The 17,430-nt window shown below is 46.1% G+C and overlaps 2 protein-coding genes across 2 annotated transcripts; one reads left to right on the plus strand and one right to left on the minus strand.

Moving 5' to 3' along the window:
* Window positions 1-8,863: 8,863 nt before the first annotated feature.
* On the plus strand, window positions 8,864-11,073 carry LOC115321121 (cytochrome c oxidase assembly protein COX20, mitochondrial). The gene is made up of 4 exons (XM_029981410.3): window positions 8,864-9,074; window positions 9,181-9,289; window positions 10,706-10,769; window positions 10,847-11,073. Exons 1-4 carry the CDS (start codon window positions 9,003-9,005, stop codon window positions 10,980-10,982), a joined length of 381 nt encoding a protein of 126 aa, XP_029837270.2. The 5' UTR covers window positions 8,864-9,002; the 3' UTR covers window positions 10,983-11,073.
* Window positions 10,999-17,421, minus strand: LOC8027767 (G patch domain-containing protein 11). The gene is made up of 6 exons (XM_002409455.5): window positions 17,228-17,421; window positions 15,990-16,225; window positions 14,441-14,676; window positions 13,179-13,376; window positions 11,777-11,858; window positions 10,999-11,699 (listed from the first exon to the last, which is right to left on the minus strand). The coding sequence occupies exons 1-6, from the start codon at window positions 17,281-17,283 to the stop codon at window positions 11,638-11,640; spliced, it is 870 nt and encodes a 289-aa protein (XP_002409499.4). The 5' UTR covers window positions 17,284-17,421; the 3' UTR covers window positions 10,999-11,637.
* Window positions 17,422-17,430: the final 9 nt, after the last annotated feature.

A 17,430-nucleotide genomic window follows, 5' to 3' on the forward strand; every position in this document is an offset into this window, starting at 1 on the left:
TAGCGACGATAATTACTTGTGGCGCCTATCGGGGGATGGCGCCACAAGTAAATATAGCGTCGCAAACTCGGTCGTTTGCGGTCCAGTCTAACCTTGACTTTGGCAGATTGTTTGCTCTAATTTTATACACGAAGAGAACGTCGCCTTGAAATTTCACACGATAAAATTGACCTGCTCAGTGCACATTGGGTAGAAGTTTGAGCTTTTTATGTACATGCGACGATTTTCTCGGCTCGTTTTACAGCGGAAGGTCTTGAAGATCCCAAATAAACGTCCATCAAAAGTTAAAAAAAAAAGAAGAGGTGGGCTATTTTTTGGGGGTGGGCGTTTAATCGGGATTTTAAAGGATACATCCATCATTTCTCTCTCTTTCTTTCTCTTCAATAGTTTTATTTATTAACCGCGGTCTCACCTCGAGTGCCAAGTACCTATCGCAGTCGGGACGCTTCTTTGACGTATTTCGGATGTAAATTCTAGCAGGTTTGTTAACATTCAATTTCAGTTTCTTTTTAATGTGTTTTTGTCGCGTCATCAAGAAATAATGACGGAGTTTCGATCTAGGAAAAACCAGGGATACCAGTGGGCGGAAACTTTGCGTCCGATGAATTTCTCAAAATTGTATCATGCCGTTCACTGGACGCCATGTTTGAACGCATAGTTCATTTATTAAAAATCGACAAAAATAATTTTACTTCAATGAAGCAAAAGGTGAATTTAAAGTAAATTTTTAGCACCATGCTTGCTATTATATATACTTCGTATTTAGCGGTGCGGTGCGCCGGACGACCCAGTCTGGCAAATTAAGGTATGCACACTGAAGCTTCATGTTTCATGCACAGCAAAGTGTTTAATAAAAGTATTAAAAAAATTATATTTTTTGTGTTTTAGTTTAAAGCTGAGGATAAAAAGTATGATGATTTAATCATGATTTGAATCATACCTTTTTTGCCTAAATCGGAACTTCCCCGCAAAAAATGTACAATAACTATTTCTTCCGCAATGTTATCAGTGATCGGATGGATCGATCAATCATCTACAATGTTTAAAGAAAGGTGTAGTAATAAAGAGCCAATATTTCTTGCTAAAGTAAATAAAATCAAGTAAATCTGATTTAAATCAAATAAACCTGATTTACTTTATTTAAAAATGAACACGATATTTTTTCATTCTGATTAGTTATAACCATGGGTTTGCGGCGCATGCTCAGAACGAGCTCAGACTTACTGTGCGCGAAGACAATAAACTTGATGGCGTGAAACACGCCCAGCGGAAGCGTCGAAGAATGTCAGCCTCGGCTAGCACTCGGCAGCAACGAACTCGTCCGTAAACGTTAGCGTCATTCGAGAACGGCCGGACAGTTTTCAGCGACCTGGCACGAACTTGGCCTCGTTGAGACTTCTGTTTGTTCTTGATCCATTCACGCCTACAGATGCGACGAAGTCACGCCCTTCATTCGAGCGACGCGACCGACCTTTCATATGGCGTTCCACGTTTAGCGGAGGTTTCAAGAACTGCGCTTGCGGAGTTCGCGGTTCGGTACGAGCGCCACCTTCTTGGGATCATTAACTTTTCTTGTGGTTATTGTTGTTATGATAGGGGAGAAGTAGGCAGGGCATTACACTCGTAATGATGGCTGTGGATGGACAAACGCTCCGTAACGATATTTGAATAATGGTTTTGTTTTGTGAGCTGCGAAGGAGGCTCTGAGTCTCGACACCGTTTCGCCCGCTAAGATCATTCAGCTTTCTTTTTTTACATTTTCGTTTATTTTTTTTTTATGTGGGTCAATCATGTTCATTTATAACGTTATGAAGTGAGTGATGGATGATATGACAAAAAAGATTACATATATATTTTTTTTTTTCGCTTCCTTTTTTCTTTTTTTGGACAGGGTCTGAAAGAGGGGCCAGTGCAAAAGGCCTGACGAGACAGATGGTCTATTGCGTTTCACGCAACTATAAGAGCCTACATACATAGAGAGAAAAAAAAGTAGTGCATTCAGCTGAGGGGCTGAGTGGGTTAACGCGTCTGTAGCGAAAGCTTGCGCTGCAGGAGGTCCTGGGTTCGATTCCCGTCCCCTGCCCGTTTCGATCTGGATGAGTTTCGTATGGGCGCGCGTTTGTGCGTGGTGCACGTTAAAGACCCCGGGGGTTCTCATCTACATGGCGAGACCAAGGGACCGGGCCAATCGCCGCCTGCTGCGATTAGTCAGCGGTGCGAACCGGGCCAATCACAGCCAAACGCAATGTCCCGGTCCTTAGAATGAGGCTAGAATGAGGCTTAATTACGACTCATTCTAGTCACTCACGAGTTATAAGAAATGCAGGGCGTGAAGCGTGCATTTAATAACCCACGCACTGCGGTTCTTAAGTTGAGATAAGCACGAAGCCATGGAATTGTTTCTTATGCGTTAAGAAACTGAGAGGGAGAGAGAGAGAGAGAGAGGAGGAAACGAGAGCGCGCGGGGACTTGAGTACGCCGAGCTGAGAATGATTACTGCGCCGCCTTTTTGAATTGTCGTCACTTCCAGTATGGGCGAAAACATTGTTTTGCCGTCGCCACGCTTATAGAAGGCATTTAGGACATAAACGTAATTGTCACACATTCTCGTTTTGCCTCCCCTCTATTTCTTTTTTTTTTTTTTTTTTTTTTTTTGCTATTTGCAGATTGAAACGTTTTGGTATTTTTTCGTCGCCCATACCAGATATGCCTACTTGGCGGTCGGGGGCGAGAGCAAGCGGAAAAGGTCTATTAGCGGCGAGATGTTTCGGTGGCGTCCTCTTATAGCGAACGCGGCGTGGCGCAGCACACACAGATACTGATTGGTCGCAGATAGCGAGTTCCTGCTCGCCGGCCAATGAAAGGCGCACGTTCTGCGCTACACTGCGTTCGCTGCGCTAGACGTCGGAGTATAACATAAGCTTTAGTGGCTCTCGAGTGGTGCGGCCTAACGCGTTCGACGGCTGCAGTTGAGACAGAGACAACTAGCTTTAGGTTCACTAATCATTCCAACCAGAACACCGATACCCTATGTTCCTGAATACACCTTGTTAGATGTAACTGTTGACAGGTATCTCACTTGGAGCCCTCGTATTAAACGACTCAAAAATAAATTAGGCTCTTTCACCCAAATAATCCGAATGATAAGCGGAACAAGGTGGGGTTGTTCCGTCTCAGCAACGATGACCCTCTTTTTGTGGGACTCTTACGATACACCTTACCAGTTATGAACGGAGCCTCAAAGACAGTTATGAAAGATCTTGAAAGCCAGATGTCCGAGTGGGGGTGCGCGTTATTATGGTTAGCTGCAGGGTAGGCTCACTGCGGGGCATGCCAGTGTGACGTGTGTTTTTTTACATGTATTTTGTTGTTGCAACTGCAGAAAAACAATTTTTTGGGGGGGGGGCGTGGGAGGGGGGGGGGGGGGGGCGAGGGAGAGTGGGGCCTGCCGCTGGAATTTGGAAAGTGAGGACCGCGGTTTGGTTCCGAGCCGAGTCAAGGCAGTGTGCGCGAAGACTTGGCCGGGGGGTGAACGCAACGCGAAGTTTGGGCGGGACTGTGGTAGCGACGGAAGGCTGAGCGCGTGAGGAGTTTGGGCTCCCTGGTCCAAGCGCTGCTTTGGTCGCCCAAGTGTGTGTGCGTTCGTGGGTGAGTGCCTGTGCCGAGGAGCCACGCCGACAGCACCCATGCGCACATCGACCTCCCTGGTTCGGTCGGCATCACAAGAGGCCGCGTCACCCCCATCACCCACCGGACTCAGGTTCGCGCCACTCACCCCCATATAACTTTGTATAGTTTATCCCCCTTTTAATTGTTTTTTTCTTCATCTTTGAGTGCAAGAACTTAATTGCAGAAAAGGTTATTTGAATGAGCGCTCTGTTTTCATGTATAGATATTATTGTATAAGATAAGTCGCGCCTGAGCGCTTCGTCTGTGGGGCAGTCCGTTGTGCCTTGCTGTCGGGAGTTTTGTTTGTTTTGTATTATGTCTATCGGATTTTCAGTAAACCATCTTTCTGGTTAAAAAGGAGTCTGTGTTGTTCCTTTTCCCCTCACCGTGAACCCGTCACCAGGGCGTGGACCTATCATCCGGTCAGCGGTCCTATCAAAATTATAAATTTGTTTGCATAGGATATCTTTTTTCATCGAACCTGTGACAACTGTGTAGAAGAAAGCATTGACGCTTTTGGTGTCAAACTCAAGATCTATCTGAAGTCCACCTTCGCTGCTTGGGATGGAAATGCCTACTTACAAAAGATGGGAGTATGTATAGGATCATTGCTCCACTACTTAGTGAAATCTTTCTTGCACATCACGACAGGATTCTACAACAACTGTTGGATACATCAAAGGCAAACACAGTATGTAGATACGTTGATGCTTTTTTTTAATATTTCTAGCTACAGATGATACAAATTTCATATTCAGGGTGGAAGAGGTTCCCTAGAATCTAAGAACTGCATGAATTCTTCGGAACTCACCTACGAACTGCCGGTCGAAAGATCATTATGATTTCTGGATCTTCGACTGTATGGGCTACCCTATCATATCTGTTGGTCATACGAGCCCAGGGCGAAGAAACCTCTCCTACCATTCAACCCTGCACATTCCAAGCTTGTAAAGATAGGCATAGTGAGGTCACGCCTCAGGAACTGCCGTACCAAGTCATGCTTACATTCAATGCAGACGAGCTTCAATGGGCAAGTATCAAGGCTGAGGTCCGCTAGATATCCTCTTCTCGTATTGACGTCGTCGGTAACAGAGGTTCTCAGAGAAATCAAGCTTGGTAGAGGAGCAAAAATAGCCAGAGACAGGAAAACCAGACCGGTAGTCGTGCCGTATATGCGCAATCTTTCTCATGGTCTAAAGGACATAGCAAACAAAGCAAATGTGAATGGAGTTTTTTTAGCACAACACAAACTTCACAGCGTCTGCAAAAAAGTTAACACCTCCTCAATCAGCATCGTCAGCTGCACAAAAGAAGCACAGATCCAGCTTTGTCACATGTGTAAAGGGGTGGTCTATTCGTTTTCCCTTTCCTGTGGAAAAGAATACATTAGATAGACTGGGCGGTGTTTAAATAACCGCCTGCGTGAGCACAACAACAACGTTTCCAATGCCAGCTCTGGTCACTGTAGGGATTGTGGCTGTACTGTGCGACTGTGCTCTGTTAGCCAAGAGCAGGGGCAGATCCAGAACTCCGTTTTTTTGTGTTTTTTTTTTGTGTGGGGGGGGGGGGGGCGGGAAAATTTTTAAGGATACTATTCTCCTGTTCTTTTTTGTGCAAGGGGGGTCCACCCATGTCAAATCGCCCTCCGAGAAGAGGGGAGGGAGGGGGGTCGACTTTGTTTGGGAGGGGGCGGCCGCCCCCGTCGCTCCCCCCCCCCCCCCCCCCCCCTCCTTGGATCCGCCACTGGCCAAGAGTAAAAACCAGCTCACTCGAGAAATTATACAAGCCGAGAACATTGTACAATGGGATGCCCAGTGCTTTAGCACTCCGTCCTTAGCCTTATCGGAAAAAAAAGAACTGCATTATTTATACAGAACCTGGTTTCGACAGTAGGCCAATATATCCACTGGTTTCTTTTTTTTATTTTCTGATATTATTTTTGTAATTATTTATTTTTTGTAACTCTTGGACTTTTTGTAACTCACGGACTATTTATATTAAGAGGGTATTCGACAGTAGACCAGCATGCATATCACCTGGTTTATATATGTTCGTGATTAATTTTGTAATTATTTTTGTAAGATTTGTAACTCTTGGACTCGGCAGTGTTATTATTACTCTCCTTTCTTTTCCTTTTCTTGTAATGTTTGTAACTCCTGGACTCGCAGTGTTATTATTATTCTCCTTTCTTTGTCTTCCATTTTCCTTTTTCTAGTCTTCGCTTCTTTTCTTTTCTTTTTACAGCGGAGCTGTTAAGGGCTAGGTTCCCCAGGACCGTGTCCGTGTATGTCGACACAAACCTACCTGGACAGCTACCGCCATCTATAAGCGACGGCGGCAAGCACACAACCAATAGTTGAGCGCGTTGGTGGGAATTCATCGTAGGAAACAGCGCGAAAAACAGACGACAACGAAGAAGAAGCACACAGTGTATCGAGTACAGCTCCGCTGGTCTTCCTTCTTCACGAGAGTGGAAAGGCTGAACAAATTTTTTTTTACCTTTTCTCCTTTTGCCTTGTCTTTCACTTTTCCTTCATTTTGAGAGGAAGTTTGAAATACAGATGAGTTGATAATTCAAAGCTGTAAAATGTTTTATTTATTTTTTATTTTTTAGTAACTGTCTACCTGTGCGCTGGTTTGTACTTATGCCTAAAGCGTCGTTGACACACTTGCAACCGGATGTGCTGCTGCGGAGCAAGTTGTACCCCTCTCGGTCGTATTTGGTTGCAAGTGTGTGAACGGCGCTTTACCAACTCGCCGAATCTGCAGTATTACCAGCGTGGCAGTCCACGGAAGCTTCGGCAGCCAGAAGTTGGGACGCCGTGACGATAGCGACACTCGCGTTCGGTCGTGCTACTCGCAGCCTTTTCGTTAGCATTTCTATAAACAGACAGGATCAGGACATGCAACAGCATGACACTTAGGCTTCTGTGACGTCATTAGTTGCCACTTCGGGTAATCTCCTGCGTATGCATTTTTGATGTATGGGCAGCATATAGGACGCTAAACACACCAGTCGAAGCGCTCCTGGCATCACCGCTGTTTGACACCGCCAGGATCGCGACCGGTGATAACATGACACTTCTCTGACATCATCAGGCAAGAATCAGGGCACCAGTTATTTGGACACGGTCAGTGGCGTACCAACTTGTTTTTGAGTGTGGGGGAGGGGGGGGGGGAAACAGAACCCCCCCTCCCCCTCCCCCCCAGGGCCCGGGGGGGGGGGGGGGGGAGGGGGAAGCGCCCTCCTTGCCACCCCGGTTGGTATCCCAGGCGAAAATTTTCAACTGGGACCAGTTGGTCCCAGTTGCAACTGGTTTATGGAACAATTCCCAGTTGCAACTGGTCCCAGTTGGAGTCGTCCAACTGGTCCCAGTTGGTCCCAGTTGCAACTGGTTTATGGAACAATTCCCAGTTGCAACTGGTCCCAGCTGGAATTGGTCCCAGTTACAACTGGTCCCAGTTGGAGTTGGTACCAACTCCAGCAACAATGAAACACGGCACAAAATGGAAGGTTGACAATACTTTATTGTCAAAAACTTGGAGAATGAAACTAAATAGGTTCGGTGACGTACACGCTCCGGGTTTAGCCACTTGCTTGCGACGGTTGAATCGCTTTTTCAGAGGTGGTATTCATGAGATGAAGGAAGATCGGCCGCTGGCGTCTGTTAGTGAAGACGTCCTCAGCTTCTCTTCCCATCGCGTGAAGAAAGGTGCTCACCCGTGATCCTGCGTTGCGCAGGTGAAGTCCTGATAAGATGCGGTAGCGCTCCCACCTTGCAATCTCTGTCACAACAGTCGAACATTTTCGAGGTAGTCCGCCTCCCGCCATTTTCGCCATTGTGCTCTCCGCGGCGTGTTTTCTTCCGTCCGGTCTTTCCTGGGTGCCCTCCGATCGCTGAACTGCATCTTTCCATCCTCGAAGTTCACCGCCGCCACCGTGGTGTGTGTACAGTTAGGTCCAAAGAAGCGCAGCTGTAGTTTTGACATTTTCATAACGACACCAACTTGGGCGATGGCGACCCCTCTCTAGCGCGTCCGTCCGCATAGGCAGCATAGGCAGCGCCATCTGTCGACAGCGCGTACCACTAATCCGCACCCGCGTGCCACGGCGGCCGGCTAGCTCTGATTAGTCAAAAGATAAATTTATTTATTAAAAGAAAAAAAAATACTTTAGGTATTTAAATAAATGTTTTAATATATTTTAATAATGCACTAAATGTTCATTTAGGTGAACACATTTTGTCACTAATTATATTTTTCAATTAAAAATTATTTAGTTAATTAAAATTTTTATATTATTTTTATAAATATATAAATGTACCCCAGTAATTAAAATTCCCTATTTGTATAAATCTAAAAATGTTAGTGTTTTTAGTTTTCTTCATTAGCAAAGGTCAATACACCCCCAACTTGTCCAAATTGTTGCCCAGCGTGAACTGGGAACGGGAAAGGCATTTGAAGTCCGACTGGGAATCGCTCCAACCAGTTACTTTCCTAACTGGTTCCAGTGCACTCCATTCCCAACTGGGAGTCAAACCAGTTGACTCCCAACTGGGAATGGTTCAAACCAGTTGACCCCTCAGCTGGCCCCAGTTGGACTCCTATTGGTCCCAGTTGATTCCCAGTTGGGACCAGTTAGTCCCAGTTGATTCCCAGTTGGGACCAGTTAGTCCCAGTTGAAACCAGTTGAGGTGCCAACTGGTCCCAGTTAGAAATTTTCGCCTGGGAGGCCCCTAGACGCGGTAAACCAATAAAACACACCAGTCGGAGATGCGTTCCATGCACCTTTCAGTGATGTAGCTGTCATCACAGAGCAAAGCGCGCAGACGGCTTGTCTGACTCCCATAACCAATAAAAAAACACACAAAAAAACACGATTTTTTAGAAATTAGGTTAATAAGATTGATTCGTTAAATATATAAAATAGCGCAAGAAAAAAAAGGAAGGCAGGGCACAAAGTAAACAGGACAAGCGCTTGATAAATTTTTATAGAACTATTAAAAGTGAAATCATGCTCTAATCAACCTCGTTCGTTTTTGTTCTCGGTTAACGAAATACGCGAAAATGAAGTCTTCAAGCAAAACGAAACCTAGTCGAATCCAGTGAGTACGTAGTTCGACAGTAGTTCGAGTCGGAATCAAAAATGAAGTCAGCCAACAGCCAAGCCAATAGCCAATTCCGGCCAGTTTGATTTCGTCCCGACTCGAGTTGTCTCGTCTGAATGGAGCCCCGTGCACATGGCAGGATCGGAAGTTTATGACTGGAGCCTAATTTCTTAACAATAATTAACTATTTAAAGCTAAACCTCCTGTCTGCATGATATACGCTATATGGTAGAAAAGACAAAAGCAGCAATGGAAGAGAATGCGCCGCAAAGTGACGACCTTCCGCAGAAAAAACCCGTAAGTGTGGATTCTTTGGAGTTACGAACGAACGAATGCCCAAAAAAGCGTGAGCCCACGGTTTCGCAAATAAATGCATGTTTTTATTCGGCGCATTTTGTTTTAGGTCATGTTTATGGGTCGGAATCTGGAGGAAATTCCCTGTTTGAAGACAGTTTTTCAGACGAGTATCGCGAGTGGGCTGGGCATCGGACTTGCTACATTCATGTTCACGAGTAAGTGTCTGGAATTATCCTTGGATTTTATCATTCCCGAAATCGAGACATAGAAGACAATACAGACAACACGGGCATGCAACTTCATTGCACGTTGAAAGCCTGTGCCGTCTGTATCGTCTTCGATTTCCCTCTTTACTTGGAATACATTTTAGCGCTCAAAAAACAAGGACAAAGAGACGAGAAACGAGAGTTTTTTGAGCGCTAAAATGTATTCCAAGTTCCAAAACCAACTAGCCCAACAATTAACTCTACTGAAATTTATTCCCTCTTTAGTCTTTGAATTCACTTGTCCTTTAAGCCGTTAATGGGACAGGTTCGGCCAAAAGATCTATTACAGTTCAGGTTCTGACCTCTTACCTGTTTTCCGAACAGCCAAAGTTTGCATGTGACTTGATCAAATTATTTTTTGGGCTTCTCATGATGCCATTGGACAGTCTCAATTTTCCTTTCGACTATGAAACATTGTCTCATTGCCTTCGCAAATATTGAAACAATGATCAGTAGCCGCTTGGCTCCAGGTCAAGTGTCCATGTATCTGAACACGACAACAACCGACATATTAACTGTGTATGGCAGACCTCGTAATTTTTTTTTTCTTTTTCAAATAAATGAATTTTTTTTTCTGTTCACTGTATATCATGTTGGCAGTGAAGCAGAAAAGACAACTTTGACTTTAACCCCTTAAGTGCCTTGGACGAGCTGAGCTTGTCGGCCATTTTTGGGCTAAAAATGCCATGGACGAGCTCAGCTCGTTCAGTGGATTTTTCGGTAGCCCTCAATTCTACGGACGAACAAGGCTCGTCCGTGTAGTTTCGCGGCGCTGATCATAGATTGCAGCACTCATATTAGTTGGCAAATATTTTTTTCACCTCCGCTGATTTTTTTGTAATAAACTTTTCAAATTATATGTGTAACACTAGAGGAATAAAAATTCAAAATAAAAGAAATATGGCACTTTTCGGGTGCTTTTGGGGAAAAAAATGTGGCACTTAAGGGATTAAAACTGAATTACAGTTATATTTCATTAATATGAACACACCCCATTCCCTCCCAAAATCATTCATGATACGAGCTGTCCATAGTAACGAGACAAAAATGCATGCATTTACCCAGTTCGTCCCCGAAAAGTGTCCACGTAGTCCGGTATTCATATTAATAGGGTCAATATTAACTAGACAGGGCAGTACATACACTGACATGCCCAATTACATCTTGGTAAGAAATTCTTTGAATCAATGAACTAATTCATTTGGATCACTAAAATATGTTATGCATTGTACTGTGAAGGGGGTTTGCCAGGGGTGATCAATGATCAGATGAGAGTTTCCACTTCTTCCCATTTTCTGGCTCGATTCAGTTTTATCTAGTCATATCCAAATCACATAACAGTCGGACTCTCATACTTTTTTCTAGGTAGGCCTAAGCGAGCTGCTGACGCGGGGTTCTATTCATTCGTCGCCATCACAACCTTTTACTGGTGAGTTCCACGTTCACGGGTCATCTGCAGGCAAAAACGAGGCAGATGACACAATGACAATGGATCTTGCTTTGCAGGTTCTACTGTCGCTACCAGTATTCGGTGCAGAAGTTCAACTACCAAAAGCTGCAAAAGTACATGAAGCATGCCGTAGTCCTGGAAGGCACAAAACACGACCCGACCACGGCCGAAACGACGCCGAAAGAAGCATAGCGCGTGTGAAACAACTGTTGAGATTTTAGGGTTTAATTCATATGTACATAGATTTGGGAATGGGCCCAAGAATGCCACAAGAAAGATGTGACGTTGGTTGATCATTTGTTGTCTCTTGTGGTTGCGCTGGATGTCGTCAGGAGAAGAGTTTGGCATCGCAGTGAGCTGCGACGAGTGGGTCGTACGAGAGAGCGGGCCTCAATTTGGCATGGGGGCATACTTCGTCGGCCCCAAGAACATAATTAAAATTTCTTTCGTCCAAAACAACTTTAAAAAAAATTTTGCTTGTTGCATTAGATAAACAATTACTACCGAATGTTCCAGTGTATCACACTGTGACATTGACTCAAAGTGTTGAAACAAATATTTTGAAGAGCCTAATCAACCTAATCTAAAACATTACAAGGTGCCATATTAGCTAAGACACCCTTCATCACGAGTCTGATGACGGTTTCTTGGCTAGTCTCCTGCTCGCAGAAGCAACTTCAAACTAGCATCCCTAATTCTGCCATTTCTTTCACGACAAGCAAAACAAACTACTTGCTCGCCCACTCTGTCGTCTGCACGGCCTTCTTGGAGTGCTGATATCCCGCATCTTTACGAATGCGAAGTATGGTACACACAGATGATGATGATGATGATGAACCACATGCCGCTAGTCTTCGTCATGTTCTTCCCTTGTCGGTCCTGGACAGTTTCCAGCCATGTCTTCGTCTCCTGAAAACGAACGAGCGAATGAATCGACGAACCTGGGCCAGAATTTCGCGTGCTGCCCGCTGTTCGGATGACCTTACCGTCGAAGTGGATCGCGCACCAGATGCAGTAGTGATGCCGCTCGCGCAAGTAGCTCGTCAAGGTTCTCAGCATCTCGCACGGCTGGAACATGACAGACAAAGGTTTCGATTTGCCGGCACCCTTACACCTCGGCCTAAAACATATGCATGCACTCTGAATGGTGCAACGCAACCGTGACTCGGGGAAGGTAAAAGAGACGAACGTGGAACCATCTCCAACGTTTTCTGATAAGTTTGGTTGTTTAAGTTAAAGTGAACACCCTTTGTCGCGCATCTCGGTCGTGCTGGTTTCTACTTATCATAGTCACTGACGGGATGGTAAGAGCAGACAGGTCTTTCGGTTTTCCTGCCCCCGACACCATCCATTGTGCAGCCAAAGCACAACAGAAGGCAATGAGTGTATGCCAGAGGCCGCGCGTCCAAAAGAGATGTCTTGCTGCTCTTACTCTGTCGGCGACTAAAAAAGCACACATACTAAGCAGTTTAAAGTTCTAATATGCCTAGTAGTTGCGCAACCAGGGAAAAGATGTCTTGTTACAGGCACCAAAAACGGACTTTGCGCGAGTGTCCCGATTATTGTTTGCTCGTATTATAATAGCCCAGGGGCTTGTTAGTGCTTTTGCTGGCATGTTTTGTCTGCACAAACATTCGGCATCCTGACCAATCCGCTGCAACAGAAAATTGGTCGCTTTTCCATCGAACAGCGCCATCTACGACGTCGATGGACCCATTCTGCATAAAGGTTGCGCTCGGTGACAAATACGTGAAACTGCTCGGGAGACCACAACAGGATTATTTGAATTGTGCGGGGTGACCAGGGTAGAGGATTACTCTGCACATTTTCAACGGTGGTGAGCCGCACAAAACTGTCCATTTCCGTGCACAAGCGTGAGCGTGTGCAAAACTCTACGTGGAAGAGGTCCATTGGGGCGTGAATGTAACAGCTAGAAACGACGCTAGGAAGCTGAAAACTGCTTTTGATATTTACATGCGTTTATGTCTGGTTGCAGAACTGTTGGATGTGTCTGCAATTTACTTGAGAGCCTTTAAAAGCTTCGAAATTAGGTAAAACCAAACTGATCCCATGTGATGTGCTCGGCACATTGCCTCATACTGCAAACCTCACTCAAATAGGTTTTTAAAGGTTTGTGCAAGTTTCCGACAAGTGCTATGCTCCGTTTACCCCTAAACTGACAGTGTGGTGGAAGCTTTGTGCCGGTTGGACGAGTCGTACATCTTCACGCACCCGCCTACACCCCCCACGCACAGAGGGCTCAAGTGATGAAATGGCGGTGGGTGATTGGCCCGGCGTGTCTGTAGCTCCTGCTGCACTGTCATCTTACGGCTGAGAAGAGTATAGATAGAACATGTTGGGATATACTTTGTTCTAAGGCTTTCTTACGTCTTCCTCTTCCTTCTCTTCTTCCACCTCCTCATCTTCGTCCGAAGAGTCCTCGAGTCTTCTCCTCGTATCGCCTTCCGACAGACCGTCGTCTTCTGCCACCTCTTCGTCCAAGCAGACGACATTCCTAACGCCGTTGCTCTGGTCTTTGGGTTTCTTAGGGGGCCAGAACCAAGGCTGCTCCGGGTCCTCGAGGTCCTGAAAGGAGTATGTGAAGTTTTGCACTGTTGCACACATGAACACGAGTATATTATCATGAAAAGACTGCGTGTTCTGCGCTGGCAGATAGTCCGGACTGTGAAAGTAAATTTGTGCCGAAACATGCACGGTGGTCTAGTAAATGTCGTACAATTTGTATCGAAGGGGCACTGAAGAGAGCTTCAGATATCTGATAAACAGTAGATATATTTGATCACGGTATCTTCCAAGACCTGCCGATGGGGTTGTGCTTCGAAATAAGCCCCACAGCATCGGAACTCTACGACTTGGGTCCGGTAAGTGCAGTACTGGCGGGAAGTGGATGCCAACTGCTGTGAAGACAAAGAAAGGATAGCTCGTGTGCAGATCTGCCAAACGCACAGCGATGAGCATGCAAGAAGTGCTTTGAGCACACATGTCTCAGTCATGTCTCGTCACTATAGGCACCTCAGTTCTTCTAAAAGAGTCGTCCATAATAGACAAAAATGAGTATTTGCCCTGTTCATTTTTGGAGATGTCCTCTATACAGCGGGGATTTTATATTAAAGGGGCTCGCATTACCAAGACATTACTTTATCGTTTTGATGGAAACCTGCGCTGGCTCGCGTTCTGTGCTGCTGAAAAACGTTCTGTAACAACCGCTTGACTACATGAGAGAATTATGCAAATACCCTGCTTAAATAATAATAATTGTGCATGTACATTTAGACAGCCGGAAGTTCGGCCTCAACAGGTATCTGGTGTTGCAGCTTTAGATGAGAAATTTAGCCGGTGCGACACGACTGCCAGCCTGGGGTCTTTAACGTGTACCACGTAGTACTGATACACGACGCCCGCCGGTACGATGCTTGTTCAGATCGAAATGGGCAGAGGTGGGGATCAAACCCAAGATCCCTGGGTTCTGCAGAGCGAGCTTTCACTCCACGTGCTCAGAGCTGCGGCGTGTGAACTCCAGCTTTCTAATATCTCTACCAGTCGTAAGACGTCTCAATTACGAAACGTCTGAAACTGCCTTCGCTATCCCCTTTACAGACGAGTCGCGGCGAGTGGTGGTAAACAGGCACCTGTGCCAAATCGAGCTGGTGACACGCCCTCTGGCTCTTGCCCAAGTCGGACCATGCCTGGCGCACCAAGGCCTCACTGCGCTTGGCGTCGCGGAAGGTTTGAGCCATGCGATTGCACTCTGCCTCCGAAGTCGTCTTGAGCCGAGCCTCGATCCGTTCCTTGGCTTCGGCTTCCTGTCCCAGGCCGCCCCGGCTGGTCCGCACCACAATGGGGATGGGCTCCTTCAGCGATTTGTCTGAGAAAGAGTAAAGCAAAGTTAGACACTGAGCGCGTAGACAGCGAGGTTGATCTGCTTCCGAGGTACGCTGGCACTGGTTCACTCTCTACAAGTAGATCGTGGGTTCACGCAGAGTACTTTCAGAGGTTCCCTGAGATTCCGAATCGGCCCCTAAGTAAGGTGCATTCCCAGTGTAAGCTATATTTGACTAGATCAGAGCCATCCATGGATGCATAACGAAGTATATATCAAACACTCCCTAGTGTTTACCAGGTCTGTAGTCTTCAACACTGCTTTATGTATTGCATATGTATTGCTGCCATTGGAGCTGGATGCGGGTTTCTCGAGATGAAATAATCTGGGAACCCTCATCCCAGGTAAGAAATCTAGCCAGTGCGGCTACTGAACTGGGCTGTTCTATGTACACCCCATGGTATCGATTTTGACGACCACATGCCGGTACTATACTCGTCAGATTGGAACGGAAAGGAACGCAAGTGCAACCCAGGAATAATCCCTCAGGTTCTACTGCACGAGGTTTTGCCTCAGCAGGAGTCTTTGGCCGTGGGCCACAAGCAAAAAACGTTGCTAGATACCATCAAATGGCCAATTGGAGAACTGCTTGCCTGCGAGGGCTGAATGCCCCAACCCCTCCCAATGTTCATCACCCTTTGACTGAGACACCAGGCTGCGGCTGCTGTTACCGATTCGTGCCGCAGCGCGTAAAAGGTGCGGTGCTTCTAGTCGCTCGAAAGCTTTCCAGAGCACAATAGATAAAAATGGGCCAACTCGGCAGCAGTAATCGGCACCCGTTGTTCTCCTCCAGGACAGTATGGGCACCTTTCCCAAGAGGAGAGATGCTGGTTGCCCAAGTCGAAATTGAAAGGTCTGGGACAGGTTGGCCACTGTGCAAGAAGGACGGCAAGATGTTGACTGCCGCGATCGGCTAGCGCCGCGCTTGACCTTGGCACCGTCGCCGTCTTTCTTGCCAAGAGTCCAGCTTAGAGTCCCCGGTTTGTGCACTTTTACCAAGAGACGGTGGCCGTCCAGACACTTCTGCCGTAAACGCCAGAAGAAAAATGACAACATTGTCCCACAAATCAACCTTAGCCAAAGGGAGGACAAGTCAGACGTTTGCCAAATGAGTTGGTCTAGTAGCAATGGCAAAAAATTACTAATTGTACAGCACTCTTTTTTTTTGTTTAAAACCGGTGACGGTGCGACATTTCTGCGATGTCATTGAGCGACAATCGAGGGGCCACTTTTTAGGACCCTGCGGTAATCACACCAGTTGGAGACGCGCTCGAGGCCCCATACCGCGCCGCCCTCACCTGCGTTGCTCTCTCGACCGAGCCCCATGCCCGGCTTGAAGCCCATCTTGCGTAGAAGGTTGAACCCCTTGTTCTCTTCGCCGAGGGGCTTGCTCAACGCTTCGCTGCGCGTGTCCTCCATGAGCTGCTTGGTGCTCTTGGTCCGGTTCTGCTGGTTTGCCTCCCAGTGCCGCTTCTCGGCCTCATACTTCCGCTTCGTAGCACGGTTTAACACCAGACCTGGCCGGTGATCCTCGCTGCGAGAAGAGACGCAATCCTGTGTCACAACTTTAATGCGTTCGGCGTAATATTTTTTTTTAGCTCTTTACTTTTGAGATACAGGACATTTAACGGAGGGGAGTGAACGAACAAAAGAGATGACAATTCACTCAGCTAAGAGTGAAAGTAAGCAAATGAATAAGAGCGCTTAAAAAAGAATGGCATCAGTAATGGTGACAACAGAAGCAGGAAGGTGGTTCTGTTGATGCTGTTGTTGCAGCATACCAGCCTCTGGCTGCCAAAACTTCTGTGAACTTCTCAGCTGGAGAGCAACCTACAGCAGACCATCTGCCGGCTGCATTCACCTCTGCAGCTGTGCCACCACTGGGGTCATAGTAAGCAACAGCATGAGACTTCCACCATGTCATTAGGCACAATTTGAGGGACCATATTAGTGGATTTATGTACAGCGACGAGAGTTTGTTAAAAATATATTAATTGAATTTAGGCTGCTTTTGCTGTTGAATGTACTTGATGTATTCGGTTAGATGTAAACTTTATTTAGGGGAAATGGCCAAGGTGGAGTGGATTTATGACTGAGTAAATGAATACTGCCCTTAAAATGAAGTGCAACTTGTGCTATGCTGGATCATTAACCCATTTTTTTCTTCTTCTTAATTCTAAGAAATATGCTTATGTTTGACCGAGCCTGGCAGTACTAGTTAAGAGAACCAGTTAGTGTATTCGTCTCTATTTTAGAAGCTTTCAGAATGTTTGCTTTGTCAAATTGCGAAGGTACGGAGTTAATGTGGCGAAACACAACCTTTCATTCGAGATGGCATCGGCCAGCGGAAATTTTGAAACAATTAATTATTACAATCACTCATTGCTAAGTTTGCTGTGCGAACAGTGCCCCAGAAAGACAACTGAATTGTTTACATGATTTTGACCGCATTTTGAGTCGGGTTACACATTCAACGAGATTGACATGCCTTTCCAACGAAATGAGAGTTCGCCAGGTGAGCGCGCAGATAGCTTACCCAGAAGCTAGGAAATCGGCGGACATGTAGTCATCTTCGTCTGCATCATTCGACATCTCTCTTTCCCGAATACTTCCCACGTTACATATAAATAATATTTGGGTACTAAATCGTTAAACGAAGATATCGCACACGACCCAACAGAACCTCTCCCTCGCTCTCTCTCTCTCTTTGGATTAAAGTGGATTGGACTGGATTATTAT

The sequence above is a fragment of the Ixodes scapularis genome, unplaced genomic scaffold (genome assembly GCF_016920785.2).
Source record: "Ixodes scapularis isolate PalLabHiFi unplaced genomic scaffold, ASM1692078v2 PGA_scaffold4__175_contigs__length_147842914, whole genome shotgun sequence".
Classification (NCBI taxonomy): Eukaryota; Metazoa; Arthropoda; class Arachnida; order Ixodida; family Ixodidae; genus Ixodes; species Ixodes scapularis.